This window comes from Pristis pectinata, chromosome 8 (assembly GCF_009764475.1).
Source record: "Pristis pectinata isolate sPriPec2 chromosome 8, sPriPec2.1.pri, whole genome shotgun sequence".
NCBI lineage: Eukaryota > Metazoa > Chordata > Chondrichthyes > Rhinopristiformes > Pristidae > Pristis > Pristis pectinata.
The window spans coordinates 17,935,471-17,954,301 of NC_067412.1; the positions used below are offsets into that span (position 1 = coordinate 17,935,471).

The following is an 18,831-nucleotide window of genomic DNA, read 5'->3' on the forward strand; positions in this document are numbered from 1 at the left end:
TGGTTAATAGTTGCAAAACAAAGATTAGGAATAAATGGGTCCTTCTCAAGTTGAAAGGCTGCGTGTGACCAGTGTGGGCTGAATGTAATATTTCCAGGTTTGCTGTTAATAGGAAACAAAATCAGAATGTGACTCATGATGAGGATGCACTGACTTCAAGAGGATATAGAAAACCTAAGTGGGCAACAACATGACAGAAAGAGCACAAAGTGAAAAAAGATCAGATTATCCTCTTGAGTAGAAAAAAAACAGAAATGCTGAGTATTTTTAAATGGTGAGGGATTGGAAAATGTAGTTGTTCAAAGAGACGTCAGTGTCCTTGCACAAAAGTCACTGGAAGCCAGCAATTAGGGAGGCCTTTATTGCAAGAGGATTTCATAACAAGAGTAAAGATGTTTTACTGCTATTAACCTTGAGCCATGGCAAGACTACTCCTGGAGAATGTGCACAATTTTTAATCACCTTATGTAAAAAAGATACTCCTTATAGAAGCAGTGCAGCAAAGATTCACAAGACTGGTTCTGGAAGTGTTAGGTCTGTTACATTAGAAGTTGACTAGACTAGGCTTCTATGCTTCAGAGTCCAGTAGAATGGGAAGTGATCTCATTGAAACGCACAAAGTTGATGCAGAAAGAATACTTCCCCAAGCTAGCGTCTCAAACTGAGGTCACAGTCACAAAATAAGGGGTAGGCCATTTCAGGACTGAACTAAGGAGAAATTTCTTAACTCAAAAGGGATCTTTGAATTTGCACGAAACAGAGATCAATCGATTTCTGGATATTAAATGCATCAAGAGACGGGGATAGGGCAGCAAAATGGTGTTTGAAGTCAAAAATCATCCATGATCCTACTGACTGGCAGAGTAGGATCGAGGAGCCGAGTGGCTATTGTTTTAATGGTATCATATATTTTGCATTCCAATTCGGATACCTGGTGACTCCTACAAGGCTGAAGAAATAGTGTTGAGATGTTATCTGAGACATCCAGCATATTTAGTTCAGTGTTTCATATCTGAAGGACTGCAGTAAGTGCATCAAATGACACATGTAACTGGCACTGAACCCGCGGAAGGTCCGGGCGTGTTGTACATCTCTGCAAACCAGGCCCTGAACCTCCAGCGAAGAAACTTAAGCTTTTAGATTGCATCCACTCGAGGTCAGAGGCCGATCATCCAGAGAAAGTGACCATGAAAGCCTCACGCCGTCGTATTTCTCGTCCGACCCTCTTCCCCACCGCCCCGCGAAAATACCGCTGATTCTTCCAACTCGACCTAACGGGATCGGCACTCGACAGCCAAGCGGCAGGGGGGGGTCACACATCCGGGGTGCGAGTCGACCTGCCGCGGGCGTCTCTGGTCAATGTAGTTCCGCCCCACGGAAGCGCGGCGAGAGTTTGCCACGGTTGAAACTACAGTTCGCACAATGGGCGTCCCTGCCCGTCGCACTTGCGCAGAAGCCGTCGTTTATCTCCAGTCTCTCACGTAAGTGGACGTCAGCCCTTTCGGGATACACACGAGGACCGAGCTGAGCTGAGGCGGCTATCGGCTTGTTACCGGCGGAGCCATAGCCCTGGTCTGAGGCCTCCGGCAGACGCGCCCACCGACAGCCTCGGAGGGAGGGAGACAGAGACAAGCGAGGAGAGGAGAAAAGACACGTTATTTTTAAATCCAGTAACATTCTCAGTGCGGCCATGGATTCGAAAGACGTGGCGGATTACGCCCCTGATTCCTGGGAGCTGGCGGCCGACACGGATGTCGAGGCCCAGATGAACTCCTCTTTCTCTAAGCTCAATGTGAACGCCAAGCCGTTCGTTCCCAATGTCCACGCAGCAGAATTCGTCCCCTCGTTCCTGAGGGGCTCGGATGAGGCCGCCGAGTCGCCAGAAGGTAATAAAAATTTATTTTTTTATGTATATTCGGGGGAGGGGTGGGGGGAGAAGGTAGAGCACTGGGAGGAAAGTGTGTGCGGCAACGGTAGGGCAACTTGGGGCCTTTGTTCATTTGTCCATAACGGCAGGGTTTTGGTGATGGGGTGGGTGAAGGAAGATTGGGTGGCTCCGAGGCGGAAAGAGGCTGATCGTCTGAGTTCCATCGTGTCCAAGATACCGCTGCATCGAAGTTCGGCTGATTGTGTCGAACAAGAAGAGGTAGAAAGCTTCAAATGGGCCGTTTTACAACCCATGTCAACTTCAGGCCTCAATACTTTAAAGGCAATTGGTGTTTAACGCCAGTTTTAAGCATTAACGCTTCTCATGGTGTGTGTATGTATTTCTCATGAAGCGTTCCATATGGTCGTCGGGACATCTGTTACAAAGGCTTGAGGCCCAAATGTTGGAAACCGGCCTCCATCTGAATAGATCGTATGTTTGCACTTCGTCTAGATGTGAGGTTTCTGTTCATTTTCGAAATAATGACGGAAGCGCATATTTCTTTATATAAGTGAGTGCTAAAGTGTTGAATTATAAAAAAAAACCTTGGGGGGGTATTTCGTTTATTTTCATTTATGAATCCATTTATTCTAAATGGTTCTTTGAAAATTTCAAAGCGGAATAAACTTTGTTCAGCATTTATGGAATAATGGTTTTACTTCATTAATGCACTTTTCAGAAACCTTTTCATTTATTTAGCTCAAATTCGCATGGGGTGGAATTATTAGCTGTTGAATCAACACTTTATAATATGCAACCACTGCTAAGATGCATGCTGGTATGCCCTTTAGGAGTACTGTACGGTAATTGTCATATTGGCTACTTTCAGCACTTTTTGAAGACATCATGCTACAAACAGCTTGCATTTAATGCACATGGATTTATTAGACGGTATGTATTTGTGCTACAGTTATGACAATTCTAGTGGCTAGTCTGTTATAGTAATCAAAAATGCAATGCGATAGCCCAAACTAAATCTAAAGGCTGAATTTTATTTTGCCAGAAACAACACTTCAATAGCAACTTGTATTCGTATAGTACCATTAACACAGCTGACATACTAAGAAACTTCAGAACACTAATAAACTGACAGTGAGTTACGACATGTTAGGGTAGTTTACCGAAAATTTGGTCAAAGAATGGTTATAAGGAGTGACATGGAGGAAAGATGTTGAAGAGTTATGGAAAAGATTTCAAAGAGTTTTGGTAGCTGAAGGGAGGCCACCAAAACTGGCATGACATCATTTCAGGACCACATGTAATTTCAGAGTGCCATGGAAGATTAGAGCTAGGGAGGGCAAGGCCATAGATGGATTTTGTGACTGAGGAGAATTTTGAAATCGAGTCATTGATTAACCAGGAGTCAGTTTGTCAGCCAGTAGGCATAACGATGGTAATTGCAAATTGATACAGTTTTAGAAATGGGTAGTAGTTGTAGATAATCTTGGGTTAAAGAAGGGATTAAGAAAGATCAACCTGAAGAGTGCTGTGTTTCAGCAGCAAACGAGCAAAGGAAGGGGCATTTCTACAATGGAAGGAAAATGGTCATCTTGATCATGGCACAGATCTGAGGCCCTGCAGCCATTATCAAATGAGAGCATGTTGCATATGGTCTGGGAGAGGGAGGCAGCACCTTGGGTGCGTGTTTGAGATGGAGTTGAAATAGAATGCTTTGATCTACAATGTGGGGCAACTGTAAGCAGAGAGTACTGGGTGTTGTCAATGTACATTAAGGATGAAAACTTAGTGATTGGTTTTGAACAAGGTAAATCTTTGGGCTAATGGTCCAGATATAAGCTTTGAAATCCTATCATGACACAGGAGAATTTAGTTAATTAAGTAAAATGGATGGAAAAACCATTGTAACAATGGTAACCATTGAACTACTAAATTAATTAAAATAAAAACTCATCTTAAAGGAGGGAATTCCTTGCCTAATCTAGTCTGTGAGTCTAGTCCCACATCAATATAGTTGACTTGTAACTTTTCACTAAATGTTGAAAATGCCATTTGGTTGTCTCAAAACAATTATGATAATATAAGAAAAACAGTGGACCATGTGGCTGAGCTCTTGGCACCAAATTTAGACAAATGGTTGTATCTGCCCTTAAATCATGTAAAGTCCTCCTTTTTTAGCTTCTAGTGGATTACATCTGAGTGAGGTGTCCAACAGAGTTGTCAAGTAACTCCCTGACAGATTCACAGAACCTCTTCTGTCAGCTCAAATTGCAGATGACTCCATGATCAATATGTATGTAATGGCCTACAAACAAGATGAATGTGAGAGGTGGTAGCTCAGTTCTTATTTGCTAGACCACCTTGGACCTTGTGGCATCTGAAAATCTCAGGTCAAATATAGCATGGATACCTCCTGATTGCTGCCATCTGGTGAATTAGTATTGCTCTTTATAGAATGCCATTTAGAGTAATGACTGGGTAGAGCAAGCAACAAGTGTACTTTTGGGAATTCATTAGCCATCACCAAGGTTGGTGATACTGTCCTTAAAAGTTACCAGATTGACCTGCTGTAAATAAATACCATTGGAAGAGAAAACACTACTCCCCCTCTCCCAAACCCACTTCACCAATATCTTTAAGATTTGTGTGTCAATTCCTGGCACATTAGGCAAGAGCAATCATAGCAGAGTCCCTGCTAAGAACAAGTTGAGAGCACACTCCATTGTGTTGTCTCAAGCTGGATAAATCCAAGTAAACTTTAATAGCTTAAAACCGGGTATACAGAGTTATTGGCAACCAGAATTGTGGTCATCCATAATCCAAGATGGATATAAATATGATGTGTATCTGGTGAAGCTATAATGCAGGAAAGATAGTCTGCCAAATTGTGATGCAGGGACTTGAGGATCAAAGCTTTTCTATTACATATTGTCATCTTTTTAAATCGTGGGAGTATAATGCTCCTATAAATATTGCTATCCTCACTGGTGCTGGTGCCCAGCATTTGAGTGTAAGAGACTAGGCTGGAGCCGTATACTGAGTGGATGATCCATCTTCACAAATTCCCACTATCACAGAAGTAAGCCTTTGGTCACATTGTTGTCTTGTGATACCAAGAAGTTGCCATCTCCAGCTAGATAGTCTTAACCACCTGACTTCAATGCTCATTGACATACTGGAAAGGGTTCATCTACAAGGAACAAGTCACAAGTATAATGGCATACTCTCCTCTTTTCTGAGTGATTGCATTTCCAGCTACATATGACATGACAGCATTCAATCTGATAGCTCATCAATCCCCCACCTCAATGCTTTAAAAAAAATTGCCACAAAGTTTTTAGTATTTCTCAAATAGGCAGCTCCCTACTCTTCTCTCCTCCCCTGCTCTTCTTCCCCCTTTCTTCACCCCCCCCCCCCCCCCACCAATAACAAGGATGGTGACAGCAAGGATATGCAAAATTTCATGCAAGTTAAACACTGCTCATGTTTGGAAACGTATCCACTTTTCTGTCATTTCCTTCATTATCACTGAATCAAAGTTCTCAACAAAGTTAAACATTACTGTCAGACCTTGCAATATTCTTGGGCAGAAAGGCTACTTGCATTGAACCTAAGTCATAGTTCTTGGTAACCAACTACAAACTTGCACCAGAAGTCATGAGATAGCTTTATAGAACTTTAAGCTGATTAAAAAATGTTAGTAATATAGGAGTAATACTTTGAAAAAGCAGAGTAATGTTTTGCACCTTAAAAGGATAAATATAAGGGGAAAAGATCAGCCATCCAACTTTGTTCCCCTTTGTTTCTCCATTCTCTGTACATCTCATCCAAAATCTTTGCATGTGATATGTCTTGTACAAACAATGTATCAAGCAAAGAAACATGAGTTTTTGCCAAGTTTTTACCCCTCTACTTATTAAAATGCTTCCTTTGGAGAGCCACATTTGCCGTAGCTGTTCCCTGTTTATTTCAGCCAGTGGAAACTATTGACATCTGCACTGGATGGTAGCAATTTCTCTAAAATTGTTGGTCTCTTTTTCAACCAAGTGAACATATTGCACTTGCCCTATTTACAATTTTAAAATCATTCCAACTGAATTAATGGTGGAAGCTAAATACAAGAATATTTTGTAAAGTAATTCAGTGATCTGGAGCTCAGATTATATAATTTCAGCTGCCTTGTAACAAGTTTGTAAGAAGCAAGGTAATTTTAAAATGTTCTTTAAATTTGCATTTACATAGGTTTTTTAACTTTTGATGGTAGGGAGAATTGAAATGAGGCAATATGATTTCAGTGGAGGTATTGCTGGTAGTGCAAATGAAATGGAAATAGTATTGTAATAATAGTTGCAATAAATGTGAGACAAGGGAAATTTGAAAATGGCCTGGCATAAGTGAAAGGATTTCTTAAAGTTAAAGTTCTATGAAGCTATTTCATGACTTCTGGTGCAAGTTTGTAGTTGGTTACCAGGAATTATGACTGAGGTTCAATGCAAGTAGCCCTTCTGCCCATGCTCGGCTTAATCTGAGTGAGATGTTGGCCATTTGAATTTATGGATTGGAAGTGTGGGTAGTGCAAGATATAACTTACCATGTGAAAGTGTTCTTAGAGTATCAGTCGGTCTTTTTGTTTATGACAGTGGGGATGTCATCTTATCATTTATGCTGAGGCAGAAGGTAGAGTGTACTAGTGTGGTCTTAGTAACGGTCTTGTGGACAAAGTATCACTTAAGCTGTGTGTGCGATATTTGGTAACTCTAATGTAGTAAAATATCTCGGTGCTTCACAGGAAAATTTTCCATCCCTTTAAATGCCATCTGTGTTTTTTCCACAAAACTAATTTTTATTTTGAATGCATTCAAGGGCTGAAGTGTATTACCAACTTGTCCCATTGCAACTTCCAACAATAGAATTGTAATACAGGTTTAAGCACATCAGCTTGTGAAACATTGAAATGTATGGGGGCTAGCATTGAATCTGCTTTATGCAGTTACCAGTGCTCTTCATTATTCGTTTCAAAAATCCCAACAATGCGCATACGGTTTGTAAGCTATGGCAATCTGGCACTTAGTCAAAACATGCTTTCAAAATGGGTCTAATTGCCACATATTTGGGCATTTTAGTTAAACATAAAACCTACAGCACAGTACAGGCCCTTCGGCCCACAAAGTTGTGCCAAACATGTCCCTACCTTAGAAATTACTAGGCATACCCATAGCCCTCTTTTTTCTGAGCTCCATGTTCCTATCCAAAAGTCTCTTAAAAGACCCTATCGTATCCACCTCCACCACCATTGCCGGCAGCCCATTCCACGCACTCACCACTCTGAGTAAAAAAAAAACTCATCCCTGACATCTCCTCTGTACCTACTCCCCAGCACCTTAAACCTGTGTCCTCTTGTGGCAACCATTTCAGCCCTGGAAAAAAGCCTCTGACTATCCACATGATCAATGCCTCTTATCATCTTATACACCTCTATCAGGTCACCTATCATCCTCTGTCGTCCAAGGAGAAAAGGCTGAGTTCACTCAACCTGTTATCATAAGGCATGCTCCCCAATCCAGGCCACATCCTTGTAAATCTTTTCTACACCCTTTCTATGGCTTCCACATCCTTCCTGTAGTGGGGTGACCAGAACTGAGCACCATACTCCAAGTGGGGTCTGACCAGGGTCCTATATGGCTGCAACATGACCTCTCGGCTCCTAAATTCAATTCCACGATTGATGAAGGACAATACACCATATGCTTTCTGCACCACAGAGTCAACCTGTGCAGCTGCTTTGAGCGTCCTATGGACTTGGACCCCAAGATCCCTCTGATCCTCCACACTGCCAAGAATCTTACCATTAATACTATATTCTGCCATCATATTTGACCTACCAAAGTGAACCACTTCACTTATCTGGGTTGAACTCCATCTGCCACTTCTCAGCCCAGTTTTGCATCCTATCTATGTCCTGCTGTAACCTCTGACAGCCCTCCATACTATCCACAACACCTCCAACCTTTGTGTCACCAGCAAGCTAACTAACCCATCCCTCCACTTCCTCATCCAGGTCATTTATAAAAATCACAAAGAGTTAGGGTCCCAGAATGGATCCCTGAGGCACACCACTGGTCACCAACCTCCATGCAGAATACAACCTGTCAACAACCACTCTTTGCCTTCTGTGGGCAAGCCAGTTCTGGATCCACAACACAATGTCCTCTTGGATCGCCTAGCTCCTTACTTTCTCATTGCATCCCCTTGCATGGCGTACCTATTTTCTTTGGCTGTTCAGATTCAGCATCAGCACATCATTTTTTTTAATCAGACTAGGCTTCACGTTGATTTTAATTTGCTGCATTTATAATTCTTTGAGTTGCCCTTCTGTGTTTCTGATCCATTTCCTACATAGTGAAGCTATTGTAGCTTCAGGATAGACTTGTAGGTTAAGCAAGTCTATCCTGAAACTACATAAATTTAAAGCACAAAGCTGGTATTCAGTGCATTGTTTATGGTGGGAGACAAAAATGAAACTATTTATGTTACTCCCACATCCTAGCTCTTTGTAACCTTAGTAGGTTAAGTCTCAAGTGCTCACCAAGTGGCTTTTAAATTTGCTAAGGGTTTGTGCATCCACTGGAGACTTGTGTGCCCAAGCCTGATGGGATCTGACTAAGTTTCTAATTCAGGTCTTCAATGACAAATTTAAATCAAACTCTCTTCTGTCTGGTCACATTATGCTGGGAAGACTCCTTGTATATTAGAAAAAAAGCAAAAATCACAACCTTTGACTTCATTTGCCAGGTGGCAATGTGCGTGCTGTATCCTTGGTTGGAAGCTCCATTCATTAGCAAGTCAGGAGGGAACACAAAGGAACCACGATTAGCAGGTGGCTGTGAACAGGGTGGATGGGCCAGGAAAATGTGCTGGGGTCAGCTGCCCCAATGGTAGTGGCTGCAGCTGAGAGAAAGCTATTGAACTGGTAAGGTCATGTAAATTTATAGTGCATGGGTCAAGTTTAATTTGACCACCTTTGGGTTTTAACTTGAAATGGAGATGGACATTGAGTCTCCAACATTTCAGATAGTGTTCAGGCCCCTATTACTCTATGGTGGAATAAATTTTCATTCAGTTCCCTTTTCCTTCTACCAATTAAGTTTAATCTTTATCTCCTAGTCATCAAATTCTCTACTAAGGCAGCTAAGGCCTTTAGTAATTTTGTGTACCGCAGCCTCATTGATCTTCTCAATAATTTAATTTTCCTGTCCAAGCAACATCCTTTATAAATCTCTTCTATGTCCTCTACTGCTACACTGCTTTCCTGTATTGTGGTGACTAGAACTGCATGGTTCTCTGGATATGACTTAGTTGCTGTTTTGGACAGTTTTAGCATGATCCTTTGACAACAAAACCAAGTTTCATAAAGATCTTGTTAACCACGTTATCCACCTGTCCTGCTACCTTTAATGGCCTGTGGATGTTCATTCCAAAAACTATCTCCTCTACGATTCAAATCCCATTGCACCTTCATGCTGCCTTACCACAATTCATGGATCAAGTTAAATATGACATTGGATTTTGGAGAATGTGACTGTTCAATGCAAATAGATTTATTCATCAAAAAATGCTAAGTGCTCATTAAAAAATATTTGTTAACAGCATCAGCTTCAATTTTTACACTTAATCTCAACTTGCTGATTGACAGATGTCCAAAATCATCTTGGGGATAGTTCATTTCCTCCCATTGAACACTGAGTTTGGGTTCCACACCATCAAACTTTGTGCACTTACTGGCAACCATATTTCTTTTCCCAGATTGCTGCTTCAGAATTCTATTCAACTCTGAGATGAGCTTCTATCCTCCCCATGTTGTACTTTGTCAAATGAATACATTTCCTGGTTGTGGGCTGAGCATCTGCCCTCTGTGTAGTACTGCACATGAAACATTTTATTCTATCCCACATTAAGATGCTCTCTTCAGCCCTGTTTTTGCTGAAGTACAATTATTTCTGATCTATGGTTGCTGTTTTTTTTTAAAAAATCACCCTTTTGATTATCTTGCCACCTCCTACATAAACTCCTTGGGTCTGTTAAACTATTGTCCCAACCCTGTGGTCTTTAAGTTCTACCCTGTTGTGCCTGATGCTCTTCCCTTAGCTCTGCCATTGGATTCCATGCATTAAACTACCAAGACCTGATTGTTTGACATCCCCAAAACTGCATTTGCACCTTGAAGGTTCTCTTTGATCATGCTTTTATCCATCTGTTCAAGTACCCCCTCTGACTTGGTGTGCACTTGGAATGCCTCGGGTAATTTCACCAACTTTCTTCAAGTGATTTGTAAATCATTTGTTTTAAGGATTGTATAAATAAGTCGATCAATTTTCATGGCATTTGTTTTCCTTTCAACTTTGTTATATTGACCTTGGTGGAATTGGCTCTGAACAGTGTTCAGAGGCATTAAATTTTCCTTCTGTTTCAATCTCATGGTGTAATTTTTCTTTTATGCTGCTTCTGCATTTATTACCTCCGTGGGATAATTGCTGGGAACAGATGGTCTTTTGCTTTGATTAGTCAGTTCAAACGTGGAACGTTACATAAGAATCCTGAACTGAAGCTACAAGTTGCTGCTTTGACATTTGTATAACTGCATTGTTGGGTGAGAATGGGATTGTTGATCTGCAAGTGTATATTGTGGAGCTAAGTTCAAGTTGAAGCAGGTTTTTCACTGTTATAATTTAGAATACTCCCAATGTCATCAGATTTGGCAAGGGGAGATTTTGGTTATTGATACATGAATGAAAGAATGGTATAGAAGGGAGAGGTTGTTGAATTATTTTTGGTATTAGTAAGGATACATAGGCTGGAAGTGACATCAAATGAAGAGAAAAGGTTATACTATTTCTGGTGGAATATGTTATGCCAATGGACTAGAAGACTTATAAAAAGTAAAAGGCTTACAAAGTATCAGTGCAACAGTGAAAATGGTAGGAAAAACTTCCACGAGTATCGTGAGTAGGCCCATAAATGCGCACATCACTGGTTGTACTGTACATATCCATTTTCCCAGTGGGAAAAGAGAACAAAGACAAACAACAAAGTCAAAGTTAAAATGGCATTTGGAGGAATTCATTGGATTTAATATAATTTCCAAATAAAAACAGAAAATAATAGATGGACAAACCTCAAGGAGCTAATGACTTCCACCCATGAATATCAAACAATTGGTGAGAAAAGTGCAGATGTATTATTCATAATTTTTTGTAGTGTTCAAAATTCAGGGATTGTACTTTTTGGATTGGGAAATGTAAACTTCATTTTGTCACTTGTGGGAGAGAGTTGGTTCAAACTTGTTCTCTGAACTGTAATAATTATTTTTCTCTGGGAAGCTACACTCTTTATTCACAACATATTTAACTTGTATGTGGCACTGTAATTTTTATGGCTGGTTACAAAACAGACCTGTGGGGGCTGAATGGATGAATATTGTTTCTGTTCAGTCTGTTTTAAACCACATGTTTATCTTCTGTGTTTGGGTTTTCTTGGGCACTTAATTAAGGTAATTAGAATTTGTGATGTGCATTTCACATGATACCTTTTTGTGTGTTGAAAATCTACATTTTAGTGTTTAAATGCTGCAATTATGTATTTTTCATTCTGTGAAAGTGTCATCTTTAGGGATAAGACAAGAAAATGCTAGGTAGCAGGTCAGGAGAATGGTGAATTAACATTTTGAATCCATAACTTTCAGAACTCAACTCCATTCAGGTCATGAAGTTGAAACATCAGCTGTTTCTCTCCACACACAGTTGCTTACCTGAATATTCCCATGTTTTCTATTGTTGAGATTTTAGCATGCAGGGCATTGTTTTTACGTTGTTATTTTTAGGGGATTATTTAATGTTTTCAAGGTTGTATGTTAATGGTATAAATCTTCTCTCAGAAGGTAATGAATCTCTGTAATTCTCTGCCCGAGGGTGGTGGAGGCCAGATCATTGGAGATATTTAAGGTAAACCTAGATGTCTATTTGAAAGATCAAGGAATTGAGGACTATGGGGAACTGGCACAGAAGAGGAGTTGAGGCCAATGTAGATAAACCATCATATTGAATGGCAGAGTAGGCTTGAGGGACTGGTATTATTCTTGTGTTGTGCAGATTTGTGTGGAACAACCTGCCACTAAAATCTGTTCTAATGGTCATTTGCATCTTAAAGATCGGTTTCAATTTGAACAGTCACTATTGTGTTACATTTCAAAGGAAATTTAGACAGCATTGTGATTCAAGCAGAAGGTATCTGTCCAGGCTAGATTAGATGACATCTTAGTGAGTGGAACAAGATTGGAAAGGAGCTTGTTAGATTGTAATCATTCATCTGAAAGAATGATATTTGTGTAGTACCCCTTGGCTTCAAGTATTTTCCAGCCAGTTAAGTACTTTGGAAATCGCCATTGCAGTAAAACTCTGGGACGTTGTCAGGTTGGCAGATCTTCTGGACTATTGGATGTTGTTCTTTTGACACTGCAACACACTTAATTCACTTTTTTTTATAAAAGATTTGGAGTAGAGTAAATGTTCCAGTGAGTTTAAAGGGTACACAGGAAGCAAGACCCAGTGAGTTTCAAGGGAGCATGGCCAACAGAGCCAGCTGCCACTTCAAGTGAATGCAGGAGCTGTGGCCTGGTGAGTTGATGGGGAATGAGGGAACCAGGGCCCCAGAGTGTGGATGGGGAGCACAGTAAACATCACCTGTTGAGCCCAATGCCACTCAATCAGAATTCTTGAGTAGTCAGATAACATTTGTTTTACTGTATTTATGCATGTGTTAATTAAATTGGGCAGATTAAGATGCTATAATCAAATAAATGCATTATCAATTAGGTATCTTTGGTGTAATTAAGCCAACTATGCTAAACCCTAGGGATTATCTTGAATTTGCCCTGAAATGGAAAGCTGGACAATATGTATTTGACAGTTTGGTTAGTGCAGCAAAAGTGATGTGATTGGGATAAAAACCAAAGTAATTGAAGTATTTCTGTGCAAAATTCTAGTTACTTCATCACAGTGGGTTTTGTTGTAAGTGGGTCAAGAGAAGAAACTTGTACTTGATCAAAGGTTGGTTACTAGGAGGTCTATATAAAAGGAAGCCAATTTTTACACAATTCCCTGGTTTTTGGCTGAAGACAGAAAAGTGTGCAAGAATGACTTCATTTTGAGGAATTACTTGCCCGTTACAGTCAAGTCTGCCAGAGTGGATTTTATTTACATGCCTCTTCATTGTACATAGATTGTCAGGAAATATGCAGTCTTGTCTTCGAGGCTGCACAAGATCACCATCAAATTTAAACCAAAATCTTGGAACATAACAACTTAATCCATTAAATTGAACAGCACCAACTATAGACAAGCAGATCAAATGTTAATGACCATTGCACAACCTATTGTACTCTCCATAATACAGTTGTACAGACAATTTATTGTGTACTTATATCAATACTCTTACATTGGCCACCTGTGCTTGTATATAACAATCCATTAGAAATACAAAATGAAGCTGCAAATCTTTGGGAATGTGGTATGTGTCAAATCCATTGCCTGCATGTACTGAAATATGCCTGCCTGGTGCTCATTTCAAACCTTGCCGACCTTTATGGGAAAAGCTCAGAAGCTGCTGACTGACAAGAGAAATCGAGGAAACGGTGATAGGAGAGCCATATGTGAAATGAAAAATTGATCGTAGGTCTGATCTGAGCTTTTCACTTCGTGGTCAACCACTTGTCTGTAAATGCAAGAGAGTGGAGAGCTAAAATTGGAATTTGGAAAGAAAATGCACTTGGTTCACCATGTGAACAATTGTCCAATTCACTCTACTGCAGGAGTTCATCGAGAGTCACCTAAAACGATGAAAGTGACTCTCAGAACTTGAGATTTGTCTTCATTTGAAGCTAACTATTGATACAAGTTATGGATCTTTTTTGTTTGTTGGGGGGGGTGTGAAAGAATTTGAAATCAATCATAGGGAGAAATGACATTGTTAAAGAAGGTGGCAGTTGATGTTAACAATTAATATCAATTTTTACAGTCCTCAAATTGAGAACAAATTAGCACCAAATAAATTCTAGGGAGGTAAAGGATCTGCTGCTTTATACCCTTAAAGTGATGCATCTTGTACAGGGCTACATTCTGTGCTGTTGTGCTCAGTATTGACAAGTGGCTATTTCATGATCATCAATCAGTAATAAATCATAACGTAGCAACCAGAGGTAGGAATAAAATTACTGAAGGTTATGAAGGATGTCTAAAGCTGATGGCTTAACAGTACCAATAATAAAACAAAAAGGATAAGGGCAAACAATACAGTCAAAAGACTTCTGGTCACTTTAGTTTTCTCGCTGGTTCCGAATAACATTAATATCACATGCAGAGTGAACAAATTGTTTAAATTGTCCAAGTCTTAAGAGGATAAAAACATCAGGCATTTTCAAACATATTCCCCATGATCCAGCACGTAAATTTTTTTCTCCTTGGGCTTTGCCAACATTGTTGAAGGACATGTTGTACAAAGACAGGTGCATTGTACTATGTGACAAACAATACATTATTTTGTGCTGTGAGACAGCTGTGGATAAAGTGATATTAAGTGTCTGGCAAAAACTTTTCACTACATCTTTTTCTAACTTATAGTTTCAACTGGCTGACATCCTAATTCTCTGGTTTATGTTAAAAGTAGCGTGTATTTTGATGCTGTACACCTTGCCTCCATTTCTGCTGCATGGCGGCCAGATAAATTCGCTTCTGACTTTGTTATTACTTATGCTGGGGTTTGGTTGCATGCTGTCTTAGAGCAGGATCTGAATAAGATTCGGGTTTTGAATGTTGAGCAACAGGGTTCAAGTGAGATTTGATAGAATGCTTACAATGGCCTGGGTTAACTTGGTCACCCAAGAAGCTTAATGTCATCCAGACTAAAACAGTTTGCTTTACCATGGCTCTTTTCTACAAAACATTATGTCAGTTGTCTTTCTTGCCCAAAATTGGGTGGAAGGATGGGCATGTTGTGATGAGGATGCTATGAATCTGCTACAGCGTATAGATTGAGTGAGTAGGCAAAAGACTGGCAGATGGAGTTTAATATGGAGAAGTGTGAGGTCATCCACTTAGATAAGAGAAATCAAAAGGCAGATTGTACTCTAAATGGGGAGAGAGTGCAATTGAGTCAAGTACAGAGATCTAGATGTTCTAATGCATAAATCACAAAAAGCTAGCAGGCAGGGTCAACAGTAATTAAAGTGGCAAACAACATTTTGACCTTCATTGTAGAGGATGGAGTTTAAAATTAAGGTGTTGGTGAGGCCTCACCTGGAATACTGTGTGTATATTTTTTCCCCTTTTTAAAAAAAAATTTAGTAACATTGGAGGTGGTGGAAAGGAGAGTCACCAGGATAATTCCTGGGATGAGAGGGTTTCCTACCAAGAGTTTGGGCCTGTATTTCTTGGAGATGAGAAGAATGAGGGATGACCTTATTCAAACTTATAAGATCCAAAGAGGATAGATGTTGGGAGGTTTTCACTAGTAGTAGACGCTAGTACATGGAGAACTAACTTTAAGATGAGGGACCAGTCATTTAAAGCTGAGGTACATAGAAATTTCTTCTTGCAAAAAGTGAACCCCTCGAATTTTCTGCCCTGGTGGGTGGTGGTGGCTGGATCATTAAAAATATTTAAAGTAGAGGTAGACAAATATTTGATTGAGTCATGGTAAGGTATGGAGAACTGGCACAGAAGATATGAGGCAAATGTAGATCAGCCACAATCATATTAAATGGAATGGCAGGCTTGAAGGGCCTGATGGCCTACTACTCTTTTCATAGAACAGTACAGCACAATACAGGTCCTTCGGCCCACAATGTTGTGCTGACCTTTAAACTTCGCCTAAGACTATCTAACCCCTTCCTCCCACATATCCCTCTATTTTAAATTCCTCCATACGCTTCTCTAGCAACTTCTACATAACATCCCAACTCCTGTACTCGGTGCCCTGATTTATGAAGGTCTGTGTCAAAAGCTTTCTTTACGACTCTATCTGTGATGCCACTTTCAAGGAACGATGGATCTGTATTCCCATGTCCCTGTTCTACCGCATACCTACCTCAGAGCCTTACCATTCACTGAGTCTTACCATTCACTGAGTCTTGCCCTGGTTTGTCCTCCCAAAGTGCAATACATCACACTTGTCTGCATTAAATTCCATCTGCCATTTTTCAGCCCATTTTCCTAGCTGGTAAAGGTCACACTGCAAGCTTTGATAGACTTCCTCGCTGTCCACTACTTCCCCAATCTTGGTGTCATCCGCAAATTTGCTGATGATAAATAACAACAGGCCGACCACTGGTTACAGGCCTCCAGTCAGAGACAACATCTACTGTCATTCTCCGGCTTCTCCCATTAAGCCATCATTGAATCAATTGACTACTTCATCCTGAATGCCAAGCGACTTAACCTTCTGGAGCAGCCTCTCATGTGGGACCTTGTCAATGGCCTTGCTAAAGTCCATGTAGACAACGTCCACCACCTTTACCTCATCAACCTTCTTGGTAACCTTCTCAAAAACTCTTAAGATTGGTTAGACATGACCTACCATGCACAAAACCATGTTGACTATTCCTAATCAGGCTCTGTCTATCCAAATACTTGCATTTCTTGTCCCTTAGAAAACTTCCAATAATTTACCCACGACTGATGTCAGGCTCACTGGCCTATAATTTCCTGGGTTATTCTTAGAGGCTTTATTTAATAATGGAACATTTGGCTATCTTTCAGCACCTCACCTGGCTAAGGACATTTCAAACATCTCTGCCAGGGCCCCTGCACGAGCCTCCCTCAAGGTCCGAGGTGTCACCTTGTCAGGCCCTGGGGATTTCTCCACTTTAATTTGCCTCAAGACGGCCAGCACCTACTCTTTCGTAATCCAGATACAGTCCATGACCTCACTATTCTGGCGTTGTTCTTTTGTGGATAATCATATGTAAATTGCATGGTACAGCAACTCTTAGAGTTAATTAAGTGTCTCCCTTCCCTGAGACTCCACTGGGTATAATGGTGAACATCAGCTTTAGCGTGTCATTCAGCATCCTGACTTGATGTATGCTTTATTTTTGCAGTCACAAGAGACTTGCAGATATTGGAATCTGAGTAACAAATAATCTGCTGGAAGAACTCAGCAGGTTGAGCAGCATCTGTTGGGGGAAGGATTTCTATCCCCATCCTCCTTCCCCACCACCACCACGCTTCTCTTCTTCCCTTTCCTAGTCTATCTTTTCTACCTTTTTTCTTCCTTTCTCTCCTTGCCTTTGACCCATCATCTGGTGGATCTGCTCTCCCCTGCACCTGCCTATCAGTACCTCTTACCTGCATCTACCTATCACCACCTTGTGCCCACCCTGCCTCCCCTCTTTTGTCCACCTATCACTACTCTGCTTCTCCCTCCTATATATTGGGCTTCCCCTTTTCCTATCTTCGGCCTGAAGAAGGGTCCTGACCCGAAACATTGACCACCTGCTTTTCTTTGCAGATGCTGCTTGGACTGCTGAGTTCCTCCAGCATGGTGCTTTTCATCTAGATTCCAGCATCTGCAGTCCTTTGTTTCTCTAGGATTTCTAAACACTTCTGGTTGAAACCCTGCATCAGGACTGAGTGGAGAAGGAGATGACCAGTGTAAAGTTGGGGAGGGGGCGGGGTGGTAGAGGGGTGTTGTTGAGATGGGCCAGTTGGTGATTTTTGGTGGACCAAGGACTGTTGAAGGATGACAGGCAGATTGAGCCAAGTAGGGGAGGGGCAGGGTGGAGTTGGAACACACACCCCTCCTTGCTCCACCCTGCTAGCCTGTCTCAACCCTCCTCCTTTCTCTTTCCCTTTATACTGGCTATCTTCCTTTTCCACTCTCAGTCCTGATGCAGGGTTTTGACCAAAAAGCCAACGGTTCCTTTCACCCCAACACATGCTGCTCAACCTGCTGAGTTCCTCCAACCGATTGTATTTTGCTATCACTTTATTGTTGAGTCAAGTTGCTACAGTTCCCTACTTAACACAACCAAGCAGTCATCACATCATCATATATCATCAGCACGTGGACAGCATCAGGTCAGGGAGGTTGATCACTCCACCTCTGCAATCAAGGTTGGGCAATAAACTTGGCTTTTGCTCCTCTCCATTCTAATACACAAGTTGCTGCAGGAGTCTGGTTATTTTTGTATCTGGAATGACTATCAGAACTCATTAAGACTTGAGATTCTACACTCGCAAGCTTTAGCCCTTTTGTCTTGGAAGATGGCTGTAAGTCCCAGAGAATTTGGTAGATCTGTAGACCACCTACAGGAATTATAGCTAGTCCTTCTTCCAACCTAGTCACTGATCTGCAATCAAAAGTGTAAACTCCATTAATATCCTGAACTTTCTGCAAAGGGTAGTACAGACAACTGAGAAATATTCTTTATCCAAGTTGTTTACTATCATTCGAAACACCAAATCATCCACTATGAGCCATCACAATTTACATGGTAAATTAAAATGTTACTGGCATAGAGCCATGTTCAATCTGCGGGCAAGCTGGGAAATTGTGTATACGAGTATTGTTTTTTCCGTCACTCAAGGGCATTACTGAAGCTAATCCAGAACAGTTCCTGCGGATAGCAGCATAGTTTGCTGAAAATATTTTGGCATTCACTTCGCAAAAGTTAATATAGATGATGCTTTGTTCTAGTCTGTACAATTGGTAGAAAACTAGTCAAATTCTCATAAGTCCACTCTATAAATAGCAAGCATGACATGTAGCTTCTGATTGTGTCACTTTAATTCTTTGTTCCTGAGTCCTCAGACTTGTTTATTGCAGTATTTGATTGAAGCTCAATATCAACTTAAGCAGCACTTTTTCATGATGTACGTGGCAGCCTTGTAGTCTTA

The 18,831-nt window shown here is 40.9% G+C and overlaps 1 protein-coding gene across 1 annotated transcript in view; it reads left to right on the forward strand.

Annotated features, from left to right (window-relative positions):
- Window positions 1-1,412: 1,412 nt before the first annotated feature.
- Window positions 1,413-18,831, forward strand: part of LOC127573473 (eukaryotic peptide chain release factor GTP-binding subunit ERF3A) — a 35,994-nt gene continuing 18,575 nt past the window's right edge. The window contains exon 1 of the mRNA XM_052021726.1: window positions 1,413-1,886. Coding sequence (XP_051877686.1) covers window positions 1,691-1,886 — 196 coding nt within the window. The 5' untranslated portion in view covers window positions 1,413-1,690. The remainder of the gene's footprint in view (window positions 1,887-18,831) is intronic.